The 27,500-nt window shown below is 40.7% G+C and overlaps 5 protein-coding genes across 8 annotated transcripts in view; 4 read left to right on the top strand and 1 right to left on the bottom strand.

Moving 5' to 3' along the window:
* arhgap27l (Rho GTPase activating protein 27, like) overlaps window positions 1-8,933 on the top strand; it is a 12,459-nt gene extending 3,526 nt beyond the window's left edge. For 2 of the 3 annotated variants that reach the window (XM_079365727.1, XM_079365729.1), the window contains 17 exons: window positions 10-147; window positions 511-579; window positions 663-746; window positions 835-930; window positions 1,434-1,514; window positions 1,651-1,716; window positions 3,002-3,069; window positions 3,223-3,310; window positions 3,999-4,100; window positions 4,202-4,300; window positions 4,453-4,531; window positions 5,250-5,369; window positions 5,521-5,619; window positions 5,692-5,769; window positions 6,161-6,295; window positions 6,671-6,776; window positions 7,189-8,933. In XM_079365727.1, coding sequence (XP_079221853.1) covers window positions 10-147; window positions 511-579; window positions 663-746; window positions 835-930; window positions 1,434-1,514; window positions 1,651-1,716; window positions 3,002-3,069; window positions 3,223-3,310; window positions 3,999-4,100; window positions 4,202-4,300; window positions 4,453-4,531; window positions 5,250-5,369; window positions 5,521-5,619; window positions 5,692-5,769; window positions 6,161-6,295; window positions 6,671-6,776; window positions 7,189-7,366 — 1,686 coding nt within the window. In that variant the 3' untranslated portion in view covers window positions 7,367-8,933. The remainder of the gene's footprint in view (window positions 1-9; window positions 148-510; window positions 580-662; window positions 747-834; window positions 931-1,433; window positions 1,515-1,650; window positions 1,717-3,001; window positions 3,070-3,222; window positions 3,311-3,998; window positions 4,101-4,201; window positions 4,301-4,452; window positions 4,532-5,249; window positions 5,370-5,520; window positions 5,620-5,691; window positions 5,770-6,160; window positions 6,296-6,670; window positions 6,777-7,188) is intronic. The other variant, XM_079365728.1, reaches the window with a different exon arrangement.
* Window positions 8,934-9,561: 628 nt separating this feature from the next.
* Window positions 9,562-11,378, top strand: dnaaf19 (dynein axonemal assembly factor 19). Of its 2 annotated transcripts, XM_079366003.1 has the most exons (4): window positions 9,562-9,670; window positions 9,950-10,098; window positions 10,673-10,800; window positions 11,087-11,378. In XM_079366003.1, the coding sequence occupies exons 2-3, from the start codon at window positions 9,953-9,955 to the stop codon at window positions 10,767-10,769; spliced, it is 243 nt and encodes an 80-aa protein (XP_079222129.1). In that variant the 5' UTR covers window positions 9,562-9,670; window positions 9,950-9,952; the 3' UTR covers window positions 10,770-10,800; window positions 11,087-11,378. The 2 variants fall into 2 exon arrangements, with proteins under 2 accessions (XP_079222129.1, XP_079222128.1); XM_079366002.1 differs by lacking the exon at window positions 11,087-11,378 and having other exon boundaries at window positions 10,673-10,884.
* A 340-nt stretch (window positions 11,379-11,718) lies between these two features.
* abi3a (ABI family, member 3a) lies at window positions 11,719-21,688 on the top strand. Its single transcript, XM_079365421.1, is given in 13 exon segments — window positions 11,719-12,011; window positions 13,334-13,470; window positions 13,864-14,034; window positions 15,339-15,527; window positions 16,519-16,577; window positions 16,704-16,757; window positions 17,568-17,977; window positions 18,172-18,245; window positions 18,247-18,310; window positions 19,061-19,195; window positions 19,994-20,119; window positions 20,362-20,490; window positions 20,680-21,688. Coding segments are annotated over 12 exon segments (1,707 nt in total). The 5' UTR covers window positions 11,719-12,011; window positions 13,334-13,338; the 3' UTR covers window positions 20,844-21,688.
* Window positions 21,689-22,084: 396 nt separating this feature from the next.
* LOC306838824 (interferon a3-like) lies at window positions 22,085-24,163 on the bottom strand. Its single transcript, XM_079367199.1, has 5 exons — window positions 24,070-24,163; window positions 23,784-23,936; window positions 23,079-23,156; window positions 22,472-22,570; window positions 22,085-22,391 (listed from the first exon to the last, which is right to left on the bottom strand). Exons 1-5 carry the CDS (start codon window positions 24,133-24,135, stop codon window positions 22,233-22,235), a joined length of 555 nt encoding a protein of 184 aa, XP_079223325.1. The 5' UTR covers window positions 24,136-24,163; the 3' UTR covers window positions 22,085-22,232.
* Window positions 24,164-27,004: 2,841 nt separating this feature from the next.
* The window catches only part of LOC306838102 (globoside alpha-1,3-N-acetylgalactosaminyltransferase 1-like), a 13,145-nt gene continuing 12,649 nt past the window's right edge, over window positions 27,005-27,500 (top strand). The window contains exon 1 of the mRNA XM_079366070.1: window positions 27,005-27,089. The gene's annotated coding sequence lies outside the window, so the exon portion shown is untranslated. The remainder of the gene's footprint in view (window positions 27,090-27,500) is intronic.

The following is a 27,500-nucleotide window of genomic DNA, read 5'->3' as shown; positions in this document are numbered from 1 at the left end:
TCCTGTCAGGGCTCCTGTGGTTGGGAAAAGCTGGTGGACGAGGTCTCAGGGAGATTTTATTACTACAACCCCATTTCAGGAGCCACGTCATGGACCGCACCTGAGCCGCTCTCGCCCTCCTCCCCGTCCTCCCCGCAAGGAGGCCCGGTAAGATCCTAAACAAAAGTGTGGAGTGGGCCTCCGTTAGGATTACTGAGTGCTTCAATCACAGCAGAAATCACAGCCGGCTAGATGACTTATGTGCTAATGCATGATGATCAGAAAAAACATGCATTTAAAAGGAAGAAAGAAAAACAGCAGCGGCTAAAATATACAGTTTTATATTATTTAAATGTTTTGTTTTGCCATCTTAACCCCCCCCCCCCCCCCGCAAAAAAAGAAAAGAAAATTCAATTTATAACCTTTAATGACTTAAATCAAAATGTCTGATCTCTGTTATGATGTGCTGTTATCTGAACATTAAAAAGGGGGATTCTCACTAATGACTGTTTTTTGTATGATTACCTGAAGCCTCCGCTGCCAGCAGAAGATTATCCTGTAGACGTACCAAATGACCCCAGTGATACTGTCTTCACAATGGTACAACACACACATTTTATAACTTAAACTTGTGAATCTCTCATCAGCTTTTGCTTATAATCTACTTGGCACTTTTTTCTCAGAACCCTCAGCCGCATGTCAGTCTGATCCCGAGAGCTCACCTGGACCTGAGGGATGTAAACAGCTCCCAGTGGAGGCTGCAGGAGGTAATCCATCCATGAGTGCTGGTGTTGTTGGTCAGTGTGCAGTTTTAGGCAAGCGATGATTGAATTATGAGTTCATTTACCTTGACAGGGTTCGCAATTGCCCCAAAGGCTGATGGGAAATGGAGTCTCTGAGGAGGGAACGTCTTTACAGGTGAAGAACTGGAGACACAGCATTTCAGAGGATGTGAGTGCTTCCAACATACAAACAAGTACTCGGATACTAACAAGGAAAAAAGCTTGAACGTGATGACAACTTGTTAGTGAGGCGTCGGTCGTGAACTCAAGCTCAACTCCAATTTACATTTACCTAAAAAGGTAGAATTTCCCATTTCTACAACTGGTGCAAGCAAGATAATATTTACTCATGCAAAAAAAATCACAGCGTTTGTTGAGGTTATATCTGCCTGTGCAGGTCGTCAAATAAAAAAAAAAAAAGGACGCTACGAGGGAGGAAATACACTGTGGGAATAATTCCCTTCCACATCCTAGATGCATCATTTATTCTAAAACACAGGAAATCACAACTGCTGCCAGTTAGCAGATGGTAATATTTGCGTGTGATTGAAGTTCAGAGTCGTTTCCAGACTGTGCAGACATCTGAACGAACATCGCTAGAATCTGTGTGAATGAGTTCATTATTATAAAATCTTCACCTGAATTAGAAGTTCTCTCCTTTCTGTGTCTCAGACGTTTGCTCCGAGCCACAGGAGAAACATCTCTGACTTCACCGAGCTCGCCAACAGAAGACACTCCCCCGACAGTCCACAGGTAGACGCACACTCGCCTGTCTCGTGTCCTCGGTCAGATCCATTAAATGTAAACCTGCTTGTCTTCTCTGCCCATCATTCATTCACCCATTCATTTGTTAAAGCCTTGTCATGTCATCCTTTTCCCTCCCATCAAGCTCACTGAAATGCACAGACTGAAGAGGAACCTATCCGATCGGAGCACAGGCTCCCAACAGCTGAGCGTAGGTGCTCATTGGCTGATTAAGATGCTGGGACTTCTGGGTTCTCTGTGGTTGTGTTTCTGTTGTTTCCACTAAAACTATGTTTCATAGCAGAACACATGTTACTAACTTTTGATTTGTTCAACAACATCAAACTAACCTGTTATCGAAAGGAAACTCTCTGGGCAGTTCAGACAAACGTCGCCCCCTGCTGCCTCTTCTCAGCATTGCAGCTTCAGTCAACAAATATTCATAGACTTCCTCTTGTGTTTGAACAGAATGAAGGATTTAAATATTCTTTATTAATCCACGAGAGAGGTTTCCTCAGTCCACGGTGTCATGGATTTGTCTCTGGACAGTTGTTAGTCTTCAGGCCAAAGTGAACTATATTCCTTACATGATAATCAGTCAGTGGAAAGACGCAAATATGACACAGAATTGAAGAATTGTTGTAAATAACACTTCATGGACACACACACACACACACACACACACACACACACACACACATATATGAATATATGTGTGTGTGTCTGTGTGGTGCTGGAAGGACTTTCGTCTTTGAACGTTGCCCAGAAGTGTACCCAGTCGTTCTCTACTAACCCCTCTTCTTACGGTGAATCTGTCGTCTCTTAAGCTGTGGTCGGGGTCTTCTGTTGGTGCTATTCATGATGAGAATATAACTGTGAATGTCAAGTGCAAAATGAACTGTCTTAACTGTGTCATTTCAGAATGACCAAGTACAACATGCCTCAACTAACTAACTGTCTGTCTAATTAGTCGGGATAGTTGGGGTCTTTGAGGAGGTTTTGGGGTCTTTAATTCAATGTTTTTGTTCCTATAGAATTTTCGAACGTTGTTTAAGAAATACTTGTTATTCCACACGGACATTTTAGGTATCTAAAAGTAGTAGTGGAGTATTTAACTGGGTTATACTGTAGGTTCTTGGTGCCTGTCGGGGATAGTTCAGGAAATTTTACAGGTCTGATAAGAAGTTAAATGGATTCAGGGAGTTGAAGATATTTTTTGTCATTTTCTAAATACTCCTTGGGGTTCAATGACGAGTGTGTATTGTATTTTGATTTGTTTGTGTGTGTATTGTGTATTTTACAGTAGAAGGGAACCAGACTTGGAGTGTGAATGAGATATAAAGTGTCAGGGCTGCAGGCACTGTGAGATCTGCTCTCAAACCACTCCCATGTTTGTACGGGAGTCATATTTCAAAGTTGACCTGCAGGTTCAAAGGAATCTGAAGACTCACCTGCAGCCTGTCTGTCCGTCTCACTGTCTGTCTTTGTCTTCACAGTGCCACCTGCTGGAGAAAGCAGGAATCCTTAACAAGACCAAAGTAGCTGACAACGGGAAAAAGATCAGGTGAGATGTCGCTCTTTAACGTAGTCCTTGACTTTTCTATGAGGTCACTTTTTGGTTAGGATGGAGGAAAGGAAGGCTTCATGATCAGATGCCACATTTGCTCAGTTGGAGTTTGTGGCTCATATTTTAACTTGTGTGTTTGGGTGCTGACAGGAAGAACTGGAGTCAGTCCTGGACCGTCCTCCATGGAGGGATCCTCACCTTCCACAAAGACCCCAAATCTGCTCCAACTGGAAACGCTGTAAGCACCTTTTGTTTCCTTAATAACACTAATCAAATAAACATTGTTTAGCTTATTGTCAGTGAAAAGGTTGATTAAAGGGATACTTCACCCATTTACATGATCGTTAGAAACATGGTAGTAGTATTGAATGGAAAACGAGAAAAATCTGTTTTTCTTTGCTTGAAAGTTTTCTTCATGTGATGCAAAAAGCGTCATATTGCATCACATGAAGAAAACTTCCAGGCAAAGAAAAACAGATTTTTCTCGTCTCAGGGCAAAATGAGGGCTGGATTCACGACAATTCAACACTACTACCATGTTTCTAATGATACAAAGCTTCATGCAAATGGGTGAAGTATCCCTTTAATATAAAAATAAGACACTGGATTAAAAAAAAAGTGTTTTAAGAAAAGCTTACTTTTAAATATGAAAAACGTCTTTCTAATCAGACCATCAGGAATGCCAGCAAAAATCACGATGTGCTATATCATCATACAAACGTACAGTCAATCACATTGTGTAATGTCAGGAGCAGACGCAGGACCCAGAGCAGATCTGGTACCGACAGTGTATCTGACGTCTGACATCAAATGCACCATCATTTCCACGTTTGGCTTCATAACACCTCCTGAGAAACCAATGTTTGACGTCCTTGTTTTATACAATCTGTGACATTGATCGCTGATGATGCCTTCCTTCTCTTCAGAATAAATCGTCACAGATCGTTCCAGAATACACCGTCGAGCTGAGAGGAGCCTCGGTGGCCTGGGCCTCCAAGGACAAGTCTTCCAAAAAGAACGTTTTAGAGGTACGTTGTGCCCTGTAGTCTGTTGCCATAGTTACAATGTGTGAAACAGTTTCTATGTTTTGGACCTGGTGTGATTGAGCTGTTTCTGTGTTTGCGTGCAGCTGAAGACTCGGCAGGGCTGCGAGTATCTGATGCAGTACGACACCGAGAGCATCATAAGCGATTGGTCCAAAGTGATACAGGACAGCATCCAACAGCTGGTAACAAGCCCACTCCCCACATAACTCGTTGTTTTAATGAGCAGAATATGAACTAAGATTGTTTCATCATTTTTTTTTAATGAGAAAAACAGAATCATTATAAACAGGAAAGCTGTTTTGTAAGCTTGTTTCATGAAGTTGAACTCTTTCAGGATCTGGTGCATCTGTCTGATGACGAGGACGAAGTTGACAATACTTCCGACAAAGAGGACAAAGACAGGAAGAGGACATGTGAGTCCACAGTTTGTCTCTGATGACTCAATATTCTCAACTCTAAGTCTATTTTTCATTATATGCATCATCACCTTCTGCAATCTTAACGGGTGTTTTAATGCTCAGACAAAGCTTTCCAATTTAACATGTATGAGGTGTTTATAACTGAGCATAACCTGATGTGAAAGATGAGCTTGAAAAGCAATGATCATCCTATTGTACAGACCTCAGTTTGTCATATTTACAAAAACAAAAAACTCCTCTGTACAGTAGACGAGTCACGAGTGAACTGTCGCGTCTTCAGCCCTTTTCAGACTGTTCTCTTCATAAAAGTGCTGTAAAAGCACGACGCAGCAGGAGCTCCACATACACCAACAGTCAGTTTATGTTTTGAACGTTTTTGTGCAGGAGACATTGTGCAGGAGTTTGCTTATTTTTATGGTCAATTAAACTGAGAAGTTGCAAAATATTTGATGCCGTGAACCAAAAAACAGGTATTAATATTGTTTATTTTTCAATGGAATTAGGATGATGTAATAATAATGTTGGTATCGTGACAATCCTGTTTGGGACTACAAGCTGACTCAACTTGCACTAATGAAGTTTCCATTAGCTAATTTTTTTTTTTCTAATAAATATAATTTGTATTTCATAAATCCATAATAGGTCAAAACAGAGTCTGTAATTCTGCTTGTTGTCATGCACAAAGTTCTGATCTTCCAGTTCTCTCTTTCAGCAGCCAGGGCTTCATCGGGAACGGCCGACACCGAGCAGACAAGAGTTCGAACAAAGCTGCGACGTTTCCTCCAGCGCAGGCCCACGCTGCAGAGCGTCAAAGAGAAAGGCTACATCAGAGGTAAAAACATGTCCGCCTCTTTTCATCGTGACCACACTGGCATTAAACAGGACCTGTTTGAGTATGCATACGTCGCGTTGTGTGTCAATTGTTGTTGCTTCTGTTTTTTTCATTAATGGATTGATTTTGTGAAAAAAAAAAAAAAAAACAGACAACGTGTTCGGCTGTCACCTGGATACGCTCTGTCACAGAGAAAACACGACCATCCCCAGGTTTGTGGAGAAGTGTATCAGAGCAGTGGAGAGGAGAGGTAAACACAAACACACACACACACACACAATAAAAACAGACACACAGCAGACTAATGAGTGGGTCTCTTTAGGACTGGATGTGGACGGGATCTACAGAGTGAGCGGGAACCTGGCTGTGATCCAGAGACTACGACACAGAGCTGACCATGGTAACAAAAGACATTTTCACGAATGTACTTCCGAAAATATCGAGATCATTTCAGGATGAATGCTCCGGATATTCTCACGACTCGGCAGTTCACATGTGCTGCTCACAGCAGGAGACTTTCTTTGTTAGACGGTAACAAGAAAAAAGTCTGGGTACAGATTTGTCTACACATGAAGCGCGCCCTGAACATGTCAGGGAGTTTCAGCAAGTTTTATGAACATGTAAAATAAACTTACGCCTCTCCACCTCTCTTTCCTTTTCAAAATTTCAATTGATGTACTTTTAATGCAAAGCACTCTCTCTATATGTAAAATGTTAGAACACTGTATTCAAGACCAAAGAGAATCTGTTCTGCATTCTGTCATTTTACTGTATCGCTGTTGTCTCTGCAGAGGATCAGCTGGACCTGGAGGATGGACAGTGGGAAGAGATCCACGTAATAACTGGAGCTCTCAAACTCTTCCTGCGGGAGCTTCCGGAGCCGTTATTTCCCTTCAGCTGCTTTGAGAAGTTCATCGCTGCAATCCGTTAGTAAAAGAATCGACACTTTAAGCATAGCCATGAAATTTGACGTCTATTTACCTACAATAAACATATGATCCTGTAAGCCTTTATTTTATAAACACTTTTATCATCATAGAGCTGGAATTAATCTTTTAAATTCTGTACATGATTACATTTTTACAACAGATCAAACACTTTGGAAGAAGGAATCTTTATATCCTCACCAGATCTGATGTAAACTAGTCATTTCAATCGATCTTATTGGGTTGATTGGGTCATCACAGTCATCCTCTGAGAATCCTCTGAGCATGAACAGTCGTCCCCAAAGCGGGGAAATGATTATGTGCTGAGCGTTGCCATTTGTTTAGACGCAGCTCTTTGTGTTTACTTCCATGCAGAAGTTCCAGACTACACCCTGAGAGTCTCCTACATGAAGGACCTGGTTCGCTCTCTGCCTCTGCCAAACTATGACACTATGGAGCTGCTGTTCAAACACCTGCTCAGGTGAGTTCACTCTCTGGCTGAACGCAGAGAACAAAGAGTACATTCTACTCAGATCACGTGCATTTGAAGTTGACTCTTGATAACGACGGGGATCTCATTGACCAAAGCCTTTTATAAAGGATCTGAAGAAAAGTCTTAGGCAGACTCTGACGCTGTAGGAGGTCTTAGTAGCTAAGACGAATTCCCAGGAAAGAAAACTTAGGTGGAAATAAAACCATTCTTTGAAATATCACAAGTGGGTTTTAAGAAGAAATGTTTTCCAAAGAACGCTTGAAGAATGAGGCTCTTTGACTCTGCTTCTCAGATTGTATGTAGGATGATTCCCAAAACAGAACAATTCCTCCAGTTCCTCCAAAAAACAGACACTGCAACTTGTAACCCATTCTCTCCATCTCTCTGTCTTTCTCTCCAGAGTGATTGAGCACAAGGAGTCTAACAGGATGTCCTTTCAGAGTGTTGCCATTGTGTTCGGCCCCACGTTGCTCCGCCCTCAGACCGAGTCGGCCAACATGACCATCCACATGGTGTTCCAGAGCCAAATAGTGGAGCTCATGCTCAAACAGTTCCAAACCATTTTCTCAAAGAGTTAGGGCAGAACCTTCTTGAGCTGCTCTGGAACCTGCAAAACCCTCTAAGGGGACCTCCTGGACACCCAATGAGACCTGCCAAAGATCTTCCAAAGTGTCAAAGAACTGTCATAATCTTTGGATCAAAGCTTCACCATCTCTCAAGTACATCAGGAAGTGAACTTGGAATCAACTGGCTAAAGACGCTCGCCTCTGACCACTGTGCCTTGAATGACCCAGGTTGAACTTAGAACTAGTGAGTGAACCTGCAGACCATACCAGGCCTCTCTTAAACCACTGTGCTCTATATGATTGAACCCTCTCGAGGCCTGAACTGGAAAAATTCATTCTTCGTCAGGATCCAATTTAAAACCAACAAAATCACTTAAACAAACAGCACCTTAAAAAGACGCGTCGGAAAGCAAAACTGTCCGGATAAGTTCAAGATGCTACTAAAACTCTTTGAAGAAAATACTCATCATCTCTCCAAACAGACAGTGGAATACAACAGGGACCTGCAGGCTCTGGATGGCTGTCTCAGCGCAGTGAAAGAATTTCTTACGTTGTGAAAAGATTGATCCCACAATTCCCCATCCTCCCTTTTTGAAGATTCTGAAGAACAAATTCCTGCAGAGTCGGCATCTGATCACAAGACATCTTCAAGGCATCTTCTTGTTGAATCTATAACAATGGGTTTATCCTCAGTGCATGGTCATGTAGACCTTGAGTGGCGCTCATTCCAGTACGTTTGATTGTGGAATAGAATCAGGAACTTCCAACTTTGCATCTCAGAAACACACATCTTTAAAACCTTCAAAACTCTACACCTCCACAACCTAGTTTCAGTGTGGAGTTTCTAGACATCTTCGCTAATGTAAAGACGTGAAAGTTACAGATATTTTTGTATTTACATGGATTTCAATTTATTTTAAGGAAAAGCACAACAACCTTTGCTGGATATCACTTTTAGACAAAAAAAAAGGACTTGACACCAAGAACAAATTTTAAATGCAAAGACTTGCATTGTGTTAAACACTGGATGAACAAGTAACCTTTGTTACGATGATGTCCTCAGTCATAAACATTATGGAGACATCGGACCAAGTGTTGTTGAGTAATGGCAATAAAAGGCCACCGGAGGACCACCCCTATAGCTTAATGAAGATATTGTGAAATTATCACATTCTTTACGTTACATGTTAAAATGTGCAAAATGCATCCTGGATCTTTTAATTCAAGAAAAGAACAAGAGAATTTATTTTGTTAAATTGTTTCCTTACATATAAAAGAAGTTCAGAGGGCCAAGGATATTTCCTTGAGGGACTCCACAAGTTATTGAGAAAGAATCACAGAATGTTTTTTTTAAAGGATTGATTTTACAAGGACAGTTTTTACTTTTGTATTTTATGTTCTGCTGTATTAATGAATTCTAAATATCATCAGAACAATGCTGTATTTTTTTTAGTCTAGTTTTGAAGTTTTATGTATTGCAGATATAGAACAAAGTTAACATGGAAATTTAAAAGATAAAACACTGTACATAAGAGGGTATTTTACTGACCTTTAATAAAAGTGAAACGGTTGTGAACAACAGTGTCAACATGTGTTCATGTGAAATATGAAATGGAAAATGAACTGGCCACTTGGAAAGCCGTGCAAAAAAGAAACAAGGACTTTTAACTAACTATAACATTTGAGAGAAAAGAGATTTCTTCACAGCAGCTGTATTATACTCAACTCTTCTTTAAATCACATTTACACAAATGCAAAATAAAAAATGAATGTGGGAAAAGAAGGCAATATTTACCTAAAGTTATATATTTAACACAATATTCTAGATCAGACAAATCTTTGAGAAAGTGAGATTAGGCTATATCAATTAAAATATATAATCTAAATCATTTTTAATATTGGATGCAGCATCACATAATGAAAAACACGTGTTGACCTCATGCCAGCACCTCTTAGACTTATACATGAATGTAAATATTCACTTACAAAGGAACACAAAGGAGGAGCCTACCTGGTAAAATTAGGTTAAACATACATGCTCACATAGCAAATACAACAAACAAACAAAAAATAACACAAGGGCCTTACAGACAAATCAGTCCAATCTCAAAATGATTAAAATCTGGGGAGAATGCACTAAAAATAAGATTGTCTTCTCTTTTTCACAACATCGACGTGCTCTGCGTACTGCACTGCGCATGCGCGGACCACTGGTCGTCATGGATACGGTTTGTTGTATCTGACCGGTGAGGAGGAAACTGAAAGCTCCAGGAAAAAAGAACACAGCGACATCGCGAAGAAATCAAACTCTGACAGGTATTTTAACAGGAATGATAGGCAGCTTATCTGTGAAGTTAGCCTGGCAGCTAACAGATAGATAACAGTCGTTTTTAGCTGTATTGTGGCAGTTTTAACAGGGCTAGTTTAGCCATTGGAGCAAGTGTCCGTGAACAGTTTCATTAACTTTTCTAATCACTGATCAGAGAAACTTATCACTCACTTTTCAATCAGTGAATCTCTGGCTAGACCTTCACGTTACATGTATGACGTCTCATGTATTATACACATGAAACTCTTGTGGTTTGACATTGTCAGGTGATGGAGAGCTCACAGCGGGATGTTATCGACTTCTCAGCACTGGAGAGAGAGCTGAAGGGGGCCATCGAGTCTGAGCAGAAATACAAGAGGGAAAATGAGGCCAAACTGAGAGCAGTCGGCCAGAGGGTCTCCTACGACCAGTTCAGGTGAGTTCAGGTCTCTGGATGAGCTCCCAAGAGGCCTTCAAGAGGTTAAAGGTCAAATCAAATGTCCTGGAAATACCTTTAACGAATAAAGAGGTTCTGTCAGAAGTCCTGGAAGCTCCTCCAGTGTGTCTAAATATATTACAATTTTGTCATATGACTTTGAAAACACTGACAGGAGGTCAACATTTGTCCTAGAGCATGTCCAGGGGGTTTTTGTTTATTATAAGGAGTCCTGGAAATACTTCCAGGGTCACATTAAGTTGAGGCTTCAAACACAGGCTCGGGGGTCTCATCTGAGTTTCAAGGATTTTGCTATACAACTTCTTCAAGGCATCCCAGGACCTCTAGAGGAACTCTTTCAACGTTAACATGAAATATTTCCAGGTTACAAGGTATCAGCTTTTTTTCCTCCAGGTTCGCTCTTTCTTTCTTTCTTTCTTTCTTTCTTTCTTTTCAGTCCCTGATCAAATATTATGCTATTATGCTTTATTTAAGTGTAAATCTCCACCTGGTCATTCCAGGGGTCCTTGAATGTGCTCTGGACTCTGCCTAACACATATTTTGTGTCTGTTAGAGATCTGGTCCTGTCGTGTCACCTGAGGCCTCTGGAGAAGAAGGACAAAGAGGAAGCACCAAGGAAACAGCCCTGGAACCCAGTCGCTCCGTCATAAAGGATGCAAAAACACAAATATTTCAAGAGATGTAAAGAATTTTAAATGTACATGTTTCATGTTTGTTCTCCTTGCTTTTGAAAAACTGTCACAATTAAATAAAAATGAACTTTTAGTTGTTGTACATTTACATCCTCAAATTTACACCAAAGAACTGATAAGAAAATACTCTAACTCCTCTATCATCCATCTGCACAGCAATGCACCATAAACTAAATTGATATTAGTACATTGATTAATATAAACGTCTTTATAAAGAATGACGACACATGATGGATTCAGTCAGTTTCTCATGTTGTCTTTTGTGTTGTTCTCAGTGTGACCGACAGGTGGTGCTGCAGACTCAGGAGGCTCAAACTGCAACAACTTCAGTGAAAAATGTTACACAGGAAAACACTCATATTTTCTAACGTTTAATAGAAAGCTTTTTCCATAATTAGTCTTTCCATTTTTTAAATACAGGCTATGAATATTGTATTTTAAGTAATGTTTTATGATTTAAGTATGTGTTTCCTTTTCATTATTGTGTGAACTTTGGTATTGACCTTTGTTACAAGACGTTTATTGTTTTATTGACAATAAAATAAAGTTGAATTCTTTGATGCGAAACAGGAAGTGGTTTGAGCCAAGAAGGTTCATACAGAGAAATTAATATAGACAAGAGGTCTCACTCTGAAATTAATTATGGGGACAAATCTCACACGCGGACGAAAAGCCTCTGTGGAGTTTGGAGGGGAAAAAAACAGGAGCTAAAACAGGGCTTTAGGGATCCTCACGTGTTTCAAAGAAACGTGAAAGTGATCATTGAAATGGGTCCCACACTGTATGGCTGCTTTTATTTTATTTTTTTTAAAGAACCGAAGGATCATCTGAAAAGGACACTTTAAGAAGAATTCCACCTGTCCTGTAGAATACTTTAAAAATGTTATTTTTAGTAGCCGACTGTTTGTGTGATTTCAGTACATCGCATGGATCTTTGAAGAGGTTCCTGCTTGCCTTCAGTTCTCTTGGATGTAAACTGTTTTTTAAGACTTGTCTTTGCGTTCTTTAACGGTTTCACTTCGTTTTAGGGGTGAGTCATCTTGAAGAGCAGCGACGATCTTTGGATGCAGCAGCAGAAACAAATGAAACTGCAGGTTGATGTTTTTTTCTGACAGGAATCAAACCCACACCTCTAACAGACAGGCTGACGGACAGGCACAAAGACAACTTCAGAGACTTATTTCTTCCTTTCAGCTTCTGGTAAAGTTTTAAAGTTCACGTTTTCTCCTGGTATTGATGCCAATTTAATTAATCGATGATGAATACTGTTAAAAAAAAAACTTGATAATTGAACATTGTTATTGAAATAACTGCATTCAGATTTCCTGTTGCAGTCTTGTCATTAGTTTGCTTCTGTAGTTTAGCAAAGAGATTAGTCTAGTAAAAGTCATATAACTTCTTAAAAATGCGCGATCAGCATGTTCTTTGCATGAAAAGTTTAGTCTATAAAATAAATTAAAAAAGCAGGTAAAGTAAAAAGCAGGCCACTTGTTCTGTCAAACGCGCCTTTCAAAGTTCTACAATCCGATATGTTATTGTAATATGATCACAAGGCTGCATAGACATGTAAAAACAGCTTTAACAGGATGAAGGCTCAGTGAAGGTTGTTCTTTACTCAAATCATCACAGAAGAATCTCTTTGTGCACCAACAATGATTTAAGACGGATAAGAAAGACTTATACTTTAACAATGTACATTTTAATAATGCAGCAGTTTAGTCCACACAGCCTCTGGTTCAAGGTTCAAGGTTCAAGGTTCAAGGTTGTTTATTTGTCAAATATGCTCCATGTTAAACATACAGCACAGATGAAATTGCAATCCCCCCCAACCCCCAGTGCAAACCTGCAGTGCATAAAAAGAGCACTAGGAAAACTAGCAATACTATAAAACAAATAACTTAACTAAAGACATTTGGGACAACAAATAACGAACGACAGACAATCAACAGACAAGGGCACTTGTGAGTATTTCACCATGGAGGTAGTATGTGGATAAATTAAAGTATTAACAATATAAACAGAGTGCAGATTAAGTTAAAAAGTGAGGTAGTGCGTTGTAGAGTAGCAAATAGTGCTTATAGTGCAGATAGTGCAGATAGCATAAACAATAAACGGCTGTGCAGAGTTTTTAGAGTGCGTGAATTAGTGGAGCACGCGGGGGTGGAGGTGGAGGGGGGTGATGTCAGATGCTGTAGGGGCAGACTGTGGCAGGAATTGTCTGATTGTCTAAATGACAGAATGAGATCCTTCCCTTTGCTTTTAAAGTTATTCCAGGATCCTTGAGTGGAGACCACCTTGAGGTCACAGGGTTCCTGGAAAGAGTTCCAGGATGTTCAGCAGTTAACTAACCCTACCCTAACTTTTTTTTTTTACATCCTTGAAACAATTAAGTCCCATTTGAAGTTTCTATTTAATGGATTTAAAACAGTGCATCATCATTTATAAAGATGTAAATTTAGCAAAAAAAATTTTTTTAAAAACCTCACAACTCAGGACTAACAACACAAATGTTCTCCCTGAAGCAGCGATGAAGGAGCAGAACTTTAAAGAGGAGGTGATGAAGATCATGGAGGAGGCACCAAACGCCCGGAAAGCTCTGCTGGAAAACTACGACAACCTGCTGAATGTGGCCGACTACTGCTGCAACAACTACATCCAGGTTATTGAAAATACTCTTTATAGGGGCACCGGTGACCTTGTGGTTAGTTTGGAGCGCCATGTCTCCCCATGTTTCAAGTCTTTGTGCAAAACAAAACTGCCAGTTTCCCTATTTCAAAGCTTTTTTCTATGCTAACCTAACAATGTGCTGTTTCTAGTTGTTTTGCTGCTGAGCAAAGCAGTTACACCCATTTCGAGTTTTAAATAAATGCTAAATAGATAGAATCCCCCAGTTCTTGTTTTTGCACTAAGCTAACAGTTCTCCCCCATTTTCAGCTAATTTTGCAGAATTTGATTGGCTGTTTGTCCTTGTTTACAAAGTTCTAAGCTAGCAACTATTTATCCAGCCTTCTTGTCTTTGAGCTACAATAATCCCTCCGTCTCCTTGTTTCAGTCAGGTGAAGGCAACATGAAGGCATTGGAGGAAACTAAGAACTTTACCACCCAATCACTGGCTAGCGTTGCCTATCAGATCAGCACTCTGGCCAGTAGTGTACTGAGTCTGCTTGACGCTCAGACCAATCAGCTTCGTCACATGGAGTCTTCCATCAACCTCATTGGTCAGGTAAGCCATGCCTCCAGCAACACTGAAGACAACAACAACCATATCTACAATATCAACAACCACAAAAGCATCATCATCAATGAAAACAGAAGTACTCCAAAACAACAACTTCATCCCAAACAACAACAACAACAACAACACAGACCCCTTTTTGCACCATGAAGTACACGGCAAAATGTGCAACAGCATCTCTATTTTAGAAAGACACAAACAGAAGACTTCAGCCGAGCAGAGAGCGGGACCAAGTGATACACAGCCGGTATCTGACCCCAGAGTTACCATGACAACACATAGGGTGAACAATGCTAGGCACAACAGACAGGAATTTTCAGTCCAAGTGTTGTTTTTGAGGTTCTGATCTGACCTTTTTTTTTTTTTTTTTTTACGATTGGAGGGTCCTTCTGTTTATTTATTGCTTACTTTGTTCTGAGAATATAGATCCAGGTCATTACCGTGTGTGTGTGTGTGTGTGTGTGTGTGTGATAATAGCCTCCTTTCCATCAGTCTCTGGCTGAATGAGTGAATGGACGGATGACTGGAGCTTCTGTTCTCCGTCTGCTTTGTGTTCACAAACTGTCATTAGCAGAAGGACTATGACCAGTTCTTTGATTTTTAAGTGTTGTTTTTAAGTTCCTCCTCATCTATTTATGAACTCTTTACTTTCTTCAAGCTGTGGTTCAGTTGTAATTTCCAACTTTTTGAACAGTTTTCCCTTTTTAAACTCTTTGCTACGCAAGGCTAACAAAATCCCACTTCTAGTATTTAGTATCAACCATTAGACTGCCTTTATAGGTTTATATTTTATACAGACACGTGTCAGATATCAGCTGTAAAATGTCACTTTTAATTCCGCAGAGTCTGAGTTAAAGTCTTCTTCCCGCCATCAACCTCACCAGGTGCACATGCATAGGTCAACTAGCTCATGTTAGCATAGCATGTAGCACTGTGTCCAGCAGTAGACAGACAGTCGACAGAAACCGTGTTTCTTCAGCCCTGCTTCTCCTTTTGGTCAGAAAAAGGATGTTCCTTTGTGGTTTTATAATCAGACTGCTAATGAAGGCAGGACCTATACGTGAAGTATTCAGGGTGCCTCTGTAAACAGCATTTATCTGAGTTACCATGCCAACAATGTGGGAAGGTTTCACTGCAAAATAAAACGAGTAGACTGAACAACATTTGTAGTGTACGGAGGGAAGGAGGATTTACTTCAGTTTAAACTGAAACTCAGTTTTGGCCGTGAGCTCAGGATTCATTTTTCGGTGTCAAAATGAACGATGCTCTTCGTCTCTCCTTGTGTTTCTTAGACGGTTGAGATGCACAAAGAGAAAGTAGCTCGGAGAGAAATCGGCGCCTTTACAGCGGTGAGACGAGTCCCACGCAGCCACAAGATCCTCCCTCCGACTCAACCTCCTGCTGCTACACAGCAACGCCCATCCTACAGCCGCCGCCCAATCAACTACCAGCAGCTTGACAGCCTGGGACACGGCATCAAGGTATCTGACTCACACAAGCACATCATGACGCTGGTGTCAAGTTAAAAAAAACCCAACTCTGGTGTGAAAATGTTTTTTCTTTTGAAGACCTGAGAGAGTGTTTTCCTCTCCTGTGTTAAATCTCAAGATGTGTCGGTGTAAATCAGCAGTTTAATAAAACAAAAGGACACAGCAGAGCATTTGCAGAAGCTCAATAAAAGTCCGAAATAAGAAACCCAAATTTAAAAGCAGAAGTCGATTTTTTGACTCTCGAATGTAAGCTGACTCTAACGGGAAGTGTCGGCTGCTGAAACAAACCACAGAAGCAGAAGCGACAGCACCTTTCTCACTCAGACCTCGTTTTCTGACAGAAGATTTTCTCCTGAGAGTCTCAGACTTACAGATTTACAGCTGTAAGCCACAGCTTACAGTGCTGCAAAATGTGCTGCAAAATAAAAAAAAAACTACCATGACGAATCGAAACAACTGCAAACATCTCGAAACTGTTCACAACTCCTGAGCACAAGAAACGACTTTAAACTCATCCATAGAACCACATCATTTTACAACTTTATACAAACTTTAACACTCTTCAAGTTATTTTTATAACCACTAAAGAGAACCTGAAAATTCCAACTAAAGATTTCACAGCTGCAAACTAGCAAGCTTTGCTCGCTGCTACAAACTATTAGAAATCTCTTCTAGCTGCTGCATCACTGTACACCTCTGTATACGTTAATAATCAACCGATCACAGTATGAACTACGGCAAACTTTGAAAAAAGTAGCTGTTGCTGGTGTTTTAATGAGGAAGTGTTTTGTTAAAGGATTTGAGCCAATACGTAACACACACATACACACACACACACACACACAGAAAAATAGACAGGCAGTCTTTGTTGAGCGTGGGAAAATGTTTGGAGAGACTAATTAGAGGTGCTGAGGCCTGGGAGGCTCTATTGATGCTCACACACTCGTGTCTCTGCTCCCCCCCCCCCCCCCCCCCCCTCCAGGTCTCTGGGAAACAGTCAGACCGAACAGGAACCATCCGGAAACACGGAGCCTCCGTCAGGTTCTGTTTTATTGTACTCATTTCTATCAGTGACAACTTCCTGTTTCACATCGTATATCTCTAACAGGAAGTCTGACTGTGCATGTGTGTGGTTTTATCATACGTGCGTGTCTGTGTGTGTTCCAGGTCCAACAAATCCCTGGAGCCGGTCCAGTGCCCGGTGGCCCCCCCTGTCACTGGGTAAGGACTGAAAGTATTTGTTTGTACGTCTAGTTTCAGATCCTCAGTCTGGTTTCACTTCTACAGAGTGCAGCTTCACACTGATGATGGTAAAATAGAGGATACAACAGAATGTGCTCCAAGGCAGGTCTACCTGTGGTGACAAGTAAAAATCCATCAGGATGAAAACAAAGTTATGCAACATCCACTTTCCTTCTAATTCAATTATGGTCACTTCTTGTCCAAGACAAGACAAAAAAAAACCAATATGGTGATTGCAAACCCTTCAGAGCTTCAGCATATCAGACCATCAACAAATAGGCGATGTCAAGGCGGACACCTCCACCAATGACATGAAGCCTGTGTGCTAGAATAGAAGCAGAGTCGAGGTATTTCTCTGAAGAATTACTGATGAATCCCACATGTAGCCTGGTAAGCCTGCACTCCGTTTTTTAAAAGATTGCTTTGGCTAGAAACCGAACAGAATATTCACAGGTAATGAATAAAGTAAATAAATTAAGACTTGCACACTTCTCAGAGTTATAAAATATAGAAAACTCTGACGTTTGATTACAACATCGGTAAGAGAGTGTCATCTGTATACAATGAGCTCAAATGACTTTAAGTTGGGTAACAGGGTAATTGTAGTATTTCTAAACCTGTGCCCTCTAATTCGACATATGTTAGGGGTCTTAAGGAGTCACTTTTTTACAGTAGCTTACTTCATCCAGCAGCATGGAAACAGCTCAAATGGTGCAATGTAACGCGTGACTCTCTTGACAATATGGATTCTTCCTCCTTTACATATTTATTTGATGATTCCTCACTCAGCTCCAGTTTCGGGAAACCTGTTGCTCCACCCACCATTCCCACCACCTGCCAGACCCCACTTGACTTCATCCCTGCCCTCGTGGGCGATGCTCCTCCTCCTCCTCCTCCCCCTCCTCCAAACTCTGCCAATGGAATACCAGGTCTGGATGAGGAGGTTAATAATTCCTCCATCCCATCACCTCCACCTCCTCCATCAGAGCTGATGGTGGTGCCCCCTCCTCCTCCTCCTCCTCCTCCGCAGTCATCAGGAGCAATGATGGCGCCAGTTGCTCCGCCCCTTCCTCCTACATTATTGAATTCGTCAGGACTAATGGTGGCGCCAGTGGCTCCACCCCCTCCTCCTCCTTCAGAGGACCTGAATGAGAGCGGACTGTCTCTGCCCCTGTCCCCCACGCCGAGCCTGGAGACAGGTGAGGTTATATAACACCCATAGATTCAAGAAGAGTTTATTGGCATCTGGGGGTTGATTGGTTTGGTCCTCTGACACACCCACTGCTGTTAAGAGACCATTCTGGTTTAACAGTGTTTACTTTTTGCCCCGGTTAATCTGTTAATTGTCAAACTGAGTCGCATCACAAAGACCTCATGCTTTTTTTCTCCGCAGTTTTGGAGGAGAGCAGCCTCCCACCTCCCTCTCCTCTTCCTCCCCCACCTGATGATGACAGCTTTGCATTGCTACCCAAACAATGGCTCAGAACTTCCAGCCCCGCCCCCTCCACCTCCACCCAGCCAGGACGTAGAGGGTACCTGTCTGTCAACGCAAAAATCATCTGACCAAGTTGTCCAAGTTGTCCATTACCTCAAACTCAGCTCATATGTTCGCTCTGCTGGGACGCTAATTTTACACAAATTAACATGAAAAGTACACAGATCGCCGAACTGTGAAATCTGATTACTATTTATACGTTCACTGAAAATACCCATGACCTATCAACATAGTTCCTTTTAATTTAGAGTCTGATGTTTGCATGTTTCAAATCCTCTGCGAGCTAAATGTGTGCTCTCAGCTGTGGACAAAAGCATGGTCACCTTGTTAGCATGGAGCTAACAGCGTTTCTCTAGACTGGGTTCTAGGAGCTCAAAGAGTACACGAGTTCCCACGGTGCGGAATCGGTAAAAAGGAGTTCCTGAGGTCCAAAAACGTGTTTTTATTTTATTCCACAAAAAGGTGACTTAACTGGGAGGCGTTCCTGAAGACGTATCAGAGCAGCATAATTTTTGAATGAAGTAAAACAGAGTACAGCAGTGTTCATGATGTCACTGAAGAAAACCGTACACGTCATTTATGTAATTTTCAATCGCACAGAGAAACAAATCTTAGAGTTAGGCAACAAACTCACTTGAAAAAATTTAATTTAAGTCTCTTCTTCTCTTTATCTGTATTTTCTGTTTGTTAATTTCTTTTTCGCTCGTATGTTTTCGGTCTCACAGTCTCTCCTTCTGTGTGTGTTTCTCTCAAGTCTCTTTGTCTTTGGTTTTGTGTCCTTCTTCAGTGACCCTCCCTACCAGGAGGAGCCGCCGCCGCCGCTCGCCCCCCACCACTCGTTCTCTCTCTATGAGGGTCCGCTCTGGCCCCGCCTCCCGCTGCCGCCACACACGCTCTCTCTTTCTGCCTGCTGTCCAATCATGTAAGCCAACGCAGGACGCCACCAAGAAGGTCCAAGAAATGATGACAAGGCGTAGTTTGATATTGTGTCGAGATTGCAGAACGAAATAGAAATACGTTTTTAAGGCACTCCGGAGGTCATTGAGAGATTTCAAAGAATCCTTGAGAGTTTTGAAAACTGTATTGACAGAAAATCAAGGTGACCCTAAGAGGGTTCTGGATGTTTCTGTGAGTGGTGTTTTGTTTAATAGTCTGGAAGTTTGTCACAGTGCTCTATGGAGGTTTGAATAGTTTCCAGGGGTCCTTGAGGATAGTAGGGGTACTAAGAGTGCTTGAAAGATTTTCAGAGAGACACAGAGGTCTTTGAATAAGTTCAGTGAGTCCTTGAGGAAGTCCTATGAGTGCCTGGAGAGCATTAGCATGAGTTTTCGGCAGCAGATTAAGTGTCCAAGATGTTGTTTAGGATCTTGATACTATTTGTTTCATTTTGGAGAAAATCCTCGGAAGTTTTGAACATTAAATAGTTGCCACACATTTAGGAATTTTCAAGGGTCAGTAAAAAAAAAGGTGTCAGTGCATTTTGAGTCCTTGAGGGAGTGACTGGGGACTTGTTGAGGATGCAGGACGATTTACATCTTTGAGAAGGTTGTGAATAATCTCTACAGTTTCCAGGTCGTACTAAATAAAGTATAAAAAACGATTATTTATTAACGCAGACGATCGCTCCCCCTCTCGTAGTCCCTTCGAGCAAGGCATCACGGTTCTTGGTCAGTGCTATGCTTGTTCTTAGAGTCTGTCTGTCTGTTTGTCTGTCTGTCAGTGATGATCCCCCCTCCTCCCCCCTACCCTCCGCCAAATGCTCCTCCTCACTGCTCCTCCTCCTCCTCTTCCTCCTCCTCCTCCTCCTCGCCTCGGCTCTGCTTACCTGCTCGCCTCGAACACCTGGGTAAGAAAAGTGTTGCTATGTGGTTGGTACATCATATCTAATAGTAGTGATAGATGCGCTATGAATCAAACTGTTCATACTCACATGTAGCAGTACTTTTTTTTTTTACAGTCGTAATCATCATCTCTAGTTGTAGTACACATCATAAAAACTCTGCTACTTCCTGTTAAAGCTCCGCCTCCTCAATCATGATTTCACCCATTACCGCTGTCACTTACAAGACATTTGTGCTATTCTCTTAGATCTAGAGATCCCGTTGGCACCCCCTGCTCCTGTGTTCGATGACGTGGGTGCTTTTGATGACATCATGCCACCTCTCCCTCCACCAGTGGACTACGACATCGACGCCCCCCTACAGTACCTTGAGAAAGGTAATGTGACAACAACTGTCGAGCTTACACAACACCATAACACAACGTGAATTCACAGACTAGGACGCCAAAATTATGCTGTTGCCTTATCGATATGAATAAATGAACGATCAATGATAAGTGGAGTCAAACTCAGTTAATCAGGCAGTTTGTACAAGTCCCTTAACTGCAGTTGTTCTATTTGTCCAGTGGTGGCGCTGTACAGCTACGAGGCCTCCAAACCGGATGACCTCTCCGTGTCAGAGGGCGACATCATCTACCTGACGCATCACCATGACAACGGCTGGTGTGAGGGCGTTCTCAATGGCAACAGGGGCTTCTTCCCTGCAAACTACATCCAGTCATGCGACTAGACTGAAGCCCCGCCCTCGATCTGTGGGTTTTTAAGGATTTATTATATTATTGCAAACTTATCAATCGGTGTTTTAATATTTATCGGAACTTCTGCCCCACTGTGGTAAAAAACTGTAACAACAAGTACCCAATATTTTAGTAGTATTTATATAACTTATTATTTTAAAGGAGCAATATGTAACTCTGACACTTAGCATTTAAAATCAGTACTGCAATCCAAATTAAAAACATTAGAGCGAGCTGCCCCCCCCCCCCTCTCTTCTGGTCAAAACAACAAAAACAGACCATTCAGGAATTGAAAAAAAGGCCATAGAAGACAGAAATCCAACAATGATATAATAAGGTAACATGATTTCATTCAATATTTATCTTCCATATTGCTCCTTTAAGAAGTTTGATAAAGAAGTATTAACAACATTTAAAAAGCTCAATTTGTTATTGGAACATTTCTTTTAAAAAATGTCAGAGAGTTAAAATAATATATTCAGATTTAATACTTGTAAAGCCTTCATAATTGTATCTTTTAAATCAAGAAGAAATGTAGTTCTCTTATAGACATGACGTCACCTCTTCAATTCTTTTGATTTAAATGTTGTGTTTATTAAACTGTAGACCACTTCTGTAATGGGCAGGAAAAACAATCATCTTCAGGTTCAGCAGGAACTGGTAAAGCAGTCTTTGACTGTGGTTACTGACTGCCTGTGAGGCTGAACTGAGGGCCACAGTGCCCTCTTCAGGCCACAAACACAAACTACACAGTGTAAAGTTTTCACTGTTAATTATCTGTTTAATCATTTAAATTAAAATGTTCTTTAATTTACAAATAAATTCATGAATCTTTGAATTAATGTTTCATCAACATGTTGTTGATGGTTTTTTCTGTGCGCATACTCATAATATTTTAAATATTTTAGCATTCAGTAACTTAGAAAAAATGGATCATGTTCAAAATGTACTGGCTGGCTGTATTGGTAGTATTGGTTTGAGCAGGACGTGCTGGATGCTCTTAATGGAGATCTCCTTTTCTAAACGAAATTGCACTTGCATCCTAATATGTTCCCTTCATGCACATTTTAGGGAAAAATGTACAAAAGAGGCTGAAAGGCACTTTTTCCCCCAGTACTTAAGCACAATGCTGTTTTCTGAACTAAATACAGAACACACAAGTTCATATAAATAAAATGTTTATTTCTGTCACTTATAAAATAAAATTCATACAAAAAAATGAAATTCAGTCTGTAAATTCAAAACTGTAGGAGTTCAATAAATAAATGGAAGAGAACTTTGTTCATGAAAAACATGGTAAATAAATAAATAAATAAATAAAAGGAATGTAGTAACCAGCAGAGTCCATCTCTCACAGAGAAACAGATTAAAAACCAACTAAATCAATTTGATGAGAAATGTTGACGTGGCTGTTGAGTTGGTGTATTGCGCCTCCTGCTGGCAGCTCCTGAAGCTTTCATGAGGTTCACCAGCACATCCAGTTGAACCAGGTGGTGTTTGGTTTCCTTCCTTATCAGCTCCCAGGATGCTGCACTGCCCCCCTGTACACACAGTAACACAGTCAGTTACTTTGATTCCGCTCACGTAACGCTAAAGTCAGTGCCACTACTTGTATACTTACAGCGCGGGTAAGAGTACATCTCAGTCTCCTGTAGTAATTTCTCAGTCGTCTCTTGAAGTTAATTTTTTGTTTCATTTCCATTCGCCTGCTAGTCAACACCTGAAATCAAAAACAAGGCAATGATTTAAAATATGCTTAGATTGTAGTTGAACTACGAGTTCAGCTGAAGTATGCGTTCCTGTAAACTACTGAAAGACACTGAAGGGTTAGCCGCTAGAAGATGTTGGCGATTAAGTTTAAGTCTTAGCCTTGAAATAAGTCTTAACTTCTAAAAAAGGCAGTTTAGAAAAGAAATGAGTAAAAGTGTAAGCCACTTAAAGATTTGAAGTGATAGTCTCGATAGCCTTTAAAGGGTTAGCCTTGAAAGGAGTTGAGTTGCTAGCTGCTAAAAGAAATCACGTGTTGGCATCGAAAGAAGCTAAAATGTTGACAATGAAAGTTAATGTAGACTTGAAAGAAGTTAGCCGCTTAAAGAAAGTAGAGTTTAAGCCATAAACAGAGGAAGTGTTAGCTCTGAGAGGAATTAAAGCCTGAGCTGGTAAAAGAATGAAAATGTTAGCTGTCCTATTGAAGTGTTTGAAGGTAAATGAGGTGAGTTTGAACTTACAGTGCGGTCCAGAATACGTCTGGTCAGCCTCCTGTTGTCATTTTTCATTTTCCAGTCAACTCGCCTGCTAGTTGACACCTGAAGACAAAACCAACAGGACAAATTGATATCTTTGTTTTCTGGTTAAAACCTCAAGTTGAACGAATTAGAAGAAATGAAGAGAGAGCTTAAAAGTTAGCTGCTGGAAGCCCTGATGTGTTAGCAGCTAAAGGATTTAAAATGTAAGAAGGTAAAGCGTTAGCCAAAAAGCGATAGCAGTAGTTTTTATTGTAACAACGTTGTACTACTGCCTTTCCCTCTTACGCCTCTGCTAGTAGGTAAGGCAAGACAAAGCTACTGTATTTAACTCAATGTGCTTTACTTGGTTTTTACAAATACTACCACAGATAGCGGAACGACTTCGCCCCATTGATCTCCATGTTACATGTTGCACACAAGGCGAAATAGGGATCTAAATATCCAGCCTTTGAACATGCATGTAAGTGCGATCTGGGGTGCTTTTTAATTTTAAAAAAAAGAATTGATGAGGAACTAAACCTACAGCTGTAGCTACTAGAGTGAAATTGTTGGTTGCAACAAAAAGAAAACAAATATTACCAATGAAAGGACTTGAAGGGTTTACAGTGAATATTGTTGGTTAGCCTCCAAAGTGTTTTTGACAAACTGAACAGTACGCACTAAAGGAGTCAAAGTCTGTCAACTTACACATCCATTCACTTCCTCTGCCTGTCTGTCGAGGATCGCCTGGAAGTCTTCCAGTTTTTTGGTATCCCAGGTAACTGAGGTGTGGTTGTGGAGGTGATACAGGCCAGAAATTAGGTGTAGACTGTCTCTAACGAAAACCAACTGAGACTCCACCTGGAAAGAGAGATTGGATAACAGAGCTGATGTCAGACATAATTCCTCCTATAGGCTATGTCTCGAAGGTAAGTTGAAAAATGATATACTAACAGAGTGCATACATTATCAGATAGATAGATTTATTGATTACCTCAGCGTTGCGTATGCGGCGGTAGAGTCTGTCTGGAAAGTGAACTGGACTCGGTTGTTTTGTCATTGGACCGCCCTGAAACACAAAGACACAAATGAGGGTCACAGGGTGAACTGACACGTCACCAACAGCACTCACATATGGGATATTTAAGATTCACCAATTAACCTAACAAGAATATTTTGGACTGTGGGAGGAACGTGGGGAGATTGCACACATGGAAAACATGCAAACTCCAGGGATTCGAACCAGGAACCTCCTCGCCAAACAGCCCTAACCACTGGACCACAGTGACGCCCAAAACACATTTAAGGGAAATTCTTTCCTTGGTTCAAAACATTCAATGGAAATAAGAACATAGACGACACACTGATATTATCCAGATGCAAAAGTGATTACATTACATTACATTTGTTTTCACTTTATTATAGTGTTTAAGATCATATTTAGATTTTTAATATCTAGATTTCCAAACATATAAGCATTGACTTGTGTCATTTAGATTTGTATACAATGGTTGTAAAAACATTTAAGTGCATTTAACAAAATCTTAAAGTCAGGAAAAAATCATTTTCATTCATGAGAAAAAGTTTCAAGCACTTGAACGTTTTTGGTTTTATATGCAAATATTCCGCTCATACGGATGTTTAATCTGTTTTTTTAGATTTACATAAGAAAAAAAATGTGAGCCTTTTATCCATGTTTGATCTGTGTAAACATTTTTGTTTATTGCATTGCCGAAAAAAATGTACTAAAAAAGTAATTAACTAATATTTGTAATCGCAGATAAACTAATTTGGCTCCTCCAGGTTCTCAGAGGGACAATTTTGGACACCAGAACTTTGTTGAAAGCAACTGAAATGTCTTTAAGAAGTGAATGTGCTCAGGGAAGCCTCCAGGACCTGGAGTCAGTGCAGCTCTGATGGACTTACCAGTTGTTGAATGAGATCCAGAGATTGACCACTGAGGTGACCAAAACGACTGCTAATCCAATCACAGCTGAGGGTCGGGGTCAATATACTGCAGAGGATGAAGAGCAGGCATGTCAGGCTGGACATGATGAAGATAAGTTTGATGATGGCGGGCTGCAAACTGAGCTGTGTGTGAACATGCTGCTAATTCGAGTTCTGGATTTTAAAGCAGTTCGTGCTTTAAAATCCAGAATCAGAACAGGAAAGAGAAAATAGAAAAAGAGTGAAGAGCAGAAAGCCCCAGATTGTTTCAACTCTCCCTTTCCAGTTGTACATACAGTCATGCACACACACACACACACACACACTCTCTCTCTCCCTCTCTCTCTCTCACACACTCTCTCTCTCTCTCCCTCTCTCTCTCTCTCACACACTCTCTCTCTCTCTCTCTCTCTCCCTCTCTCTCTCTCTCTCACACACACACACACACACCTGATTGATTTTTGTCATTTTTACCTCTTTAAGATCAAATATTTTATTTTTGTCAATAAAGTACTAAGATTGTGTATTGCAATAACATTAGCACACAGTACTCTCACACGCAAACCAGATATCAGTGAAAATATGCAAGGGTAATCTGATAAATATTAATACTACATGAAAATGTATAATAATATTAGTGGTTGTTAAAATTTAAAGCAAGCATGATTTCTTCTTTTTTTAATTTAAAATATTTTTTAAATAATTTAGATTGAAAGAAAATGTGCTTCTGCTTCCATTCTATCAATAAACAATGTTGTTCAGAAAGTTTAAGACACACATTAAAGCAGTGTAAAATGACTGACAGAACAATGACATTTGTTCCTTTTTTTATTTATTTAATGTCCAGTTGATGTCAGTTTATAACAGCAGGATGATCCAAGAAACATGAGAAAAAGGTCCAAAAAACATTATTTAAAGATGATTTATTCTTGAAGGAAGTGAATATTCAAATTATATCATTTAAACTGTTCGTTTAAACTTTTTTTAAAAGTTCGGTTTATGTGGGAAGTTTATCGCGCTGTGGAAGTCCCTTCACTTTCACTTTCCAAAGCCCTCCTTCACAAACGTACCTCCAAAATAAAAGCGGACACTGCCTGTCTCTCCAAACAGAAGAGTAGAGATTCAAATGTGAAGCTTAGCAGAGCTAAGAATAAGTGTTCAAGAGGGATATCAGTGAACCGGCACATTTGACAACATGCATAGTGTGTGCGTGAAAGTGGCGTGCTCTTATTTTGAAGGCAGCATTTCATCTGCTTCATGCTTCGGCTAGTTTCATCCTCGTTTTCGTTTTCCTTTGCGTCGTTTTCACTTTCTTGTCGCCCGGGAGACAACCGCTAATGCTGCAACACTGTGACATCATCTGGGCTGATGTCGTCATGAGATAAAAATACACACACAAAAGTTAGAAATGTTATTGATCTTCAAATTGAATCAGAATGATCAAGAAGAGTCAGTCAACATGAAGTCACATTTAAGAAAGACATCAGAAATGATGATAAATTAGTGAGCAGTGACGTGACCAGGTGACGTTACCAGGTGATAATTAAAAGAAAACAAGTGAGCGTGTATGGAGGAGCATTTGACAACATCTGAGGATGAACAATAAAAAACCAACATGCAGAATATAGTCTTCCTGACTGAACTTTTGCCAAAGCAAAATGCATTCATATCCCCCTTTCCCACCTTTACAAACAGTCCCCCTGTGCTCTAAATGAAACATCTGTGCTGTGCTTTGGGTCCAAATATACCATGAATCCAGCACCAGAGGAGGTTTGTGACCCTGTGTTTAACCATCCATGTGTGAAAAAACAACCGAAAATGTTCTCACCTCAAATGTAATGCTGTGTGAGAGCAGCAGAATGAAAGCTGCACATTGAACGGTATATTCTGTTGTAGACAGCGCCCTCTGGTGGTGGAGATATGACCGGTGTAAAAAAAAACCCCACCAGTGTGACAAGTTACCCATCTCTCTCTCTCCCTGCTCTCGAGCTCCGCCAGACTCACTTCCTGTGTGAGGATTGGAAGCAGGCAGATGAAGAGCTGAGAGGAGCACAGCTGTCGGACAGGGTGAGGCTCAAACATTTAAAAGCTTTGTCTCCCTGTGTCTCTTCTCTTCTCTCTGCCTAGACAGCTTTCGCTTCTGTATAGAAAGTAACGGTGCGTCGTTGCATCTGTGCAGCTGTTTCTCTGTTCTCTGGATGTTTACAGAAGGCCTATGCCTCCCACAATAAGTTAAACACAAGTATTCATTTCTATTTCATTGGCTGTTTCATCAACAAATATTGTATTTGTAGTGTATTTAACCTCTTTGCTATAACAGTGGTCTTTTTACCTGCTCTCCTGTAATGTTGAGTAACAAGAAGTCTTTTACCTGCCTTTTATATAGTGTCTCAAGATTTGGGGTCTCAAGATTTGGGGCGGCAGTATCTCAGTCTCTATACGATGTCAGTGTTTCAAGCTTGACTGTTTGAACTCCTG

Source organism: Symphodus melops, assembly GCF_947650265.1.
Source record: "Symphodus melops genome assembly, chromosome: 17".
In the NCBI taxonomy this organism is placed as follows: Eukaryota; Metazoa; Chordata; class Actinopteri; order Labriformes; family Labridae; genus Symphodus; species Symphodus melops.
The sequence above is the reverse complement of the archived record's forward strand: the minus strand, read 5'-3'. Positions and strand labels throughout refer to the sequence as shown.

Bases quoted from the DNA above. Each gene is read 5' to 3' on its own strand.
- dnaaf19 (XM_079366003.1), top strand. From the start codon at position 9,953: ATGGAGAGCTCACAGCGGGATGTTATCGACTTCTCAGCACTGGAGAGA. The intron at 10,099-10,672 runs GTGAGTTCAGGT...TGTGTCTGTTAG, and splicing joins GTCTCCTACGACCAGTTCAG to AGATCTGGTCCTGTCGTGTC.
- LOC306838824 (XM_079367199.1), bottom strand. From the start codon at position 24,135: ATGACAAAACAACCGAGTCCAGTTCACTTTCCAGACAGACTCTACCGC. The intron at 23,937-24,069 runs GTAATCAATAAA...CTCTCTTTCCAG, and splicing joins GCCGCATACGCAACGCTGAG to GTGGAGTCTCAGTTGGTTTT. The intron at 22,571-23,078 runs GTAAGTTCAAAC...TTTTGATTTCAG, and splicing joins GACGTATTCTGGACCGCACT to GTGTTGACTAGCAGGCGAAT.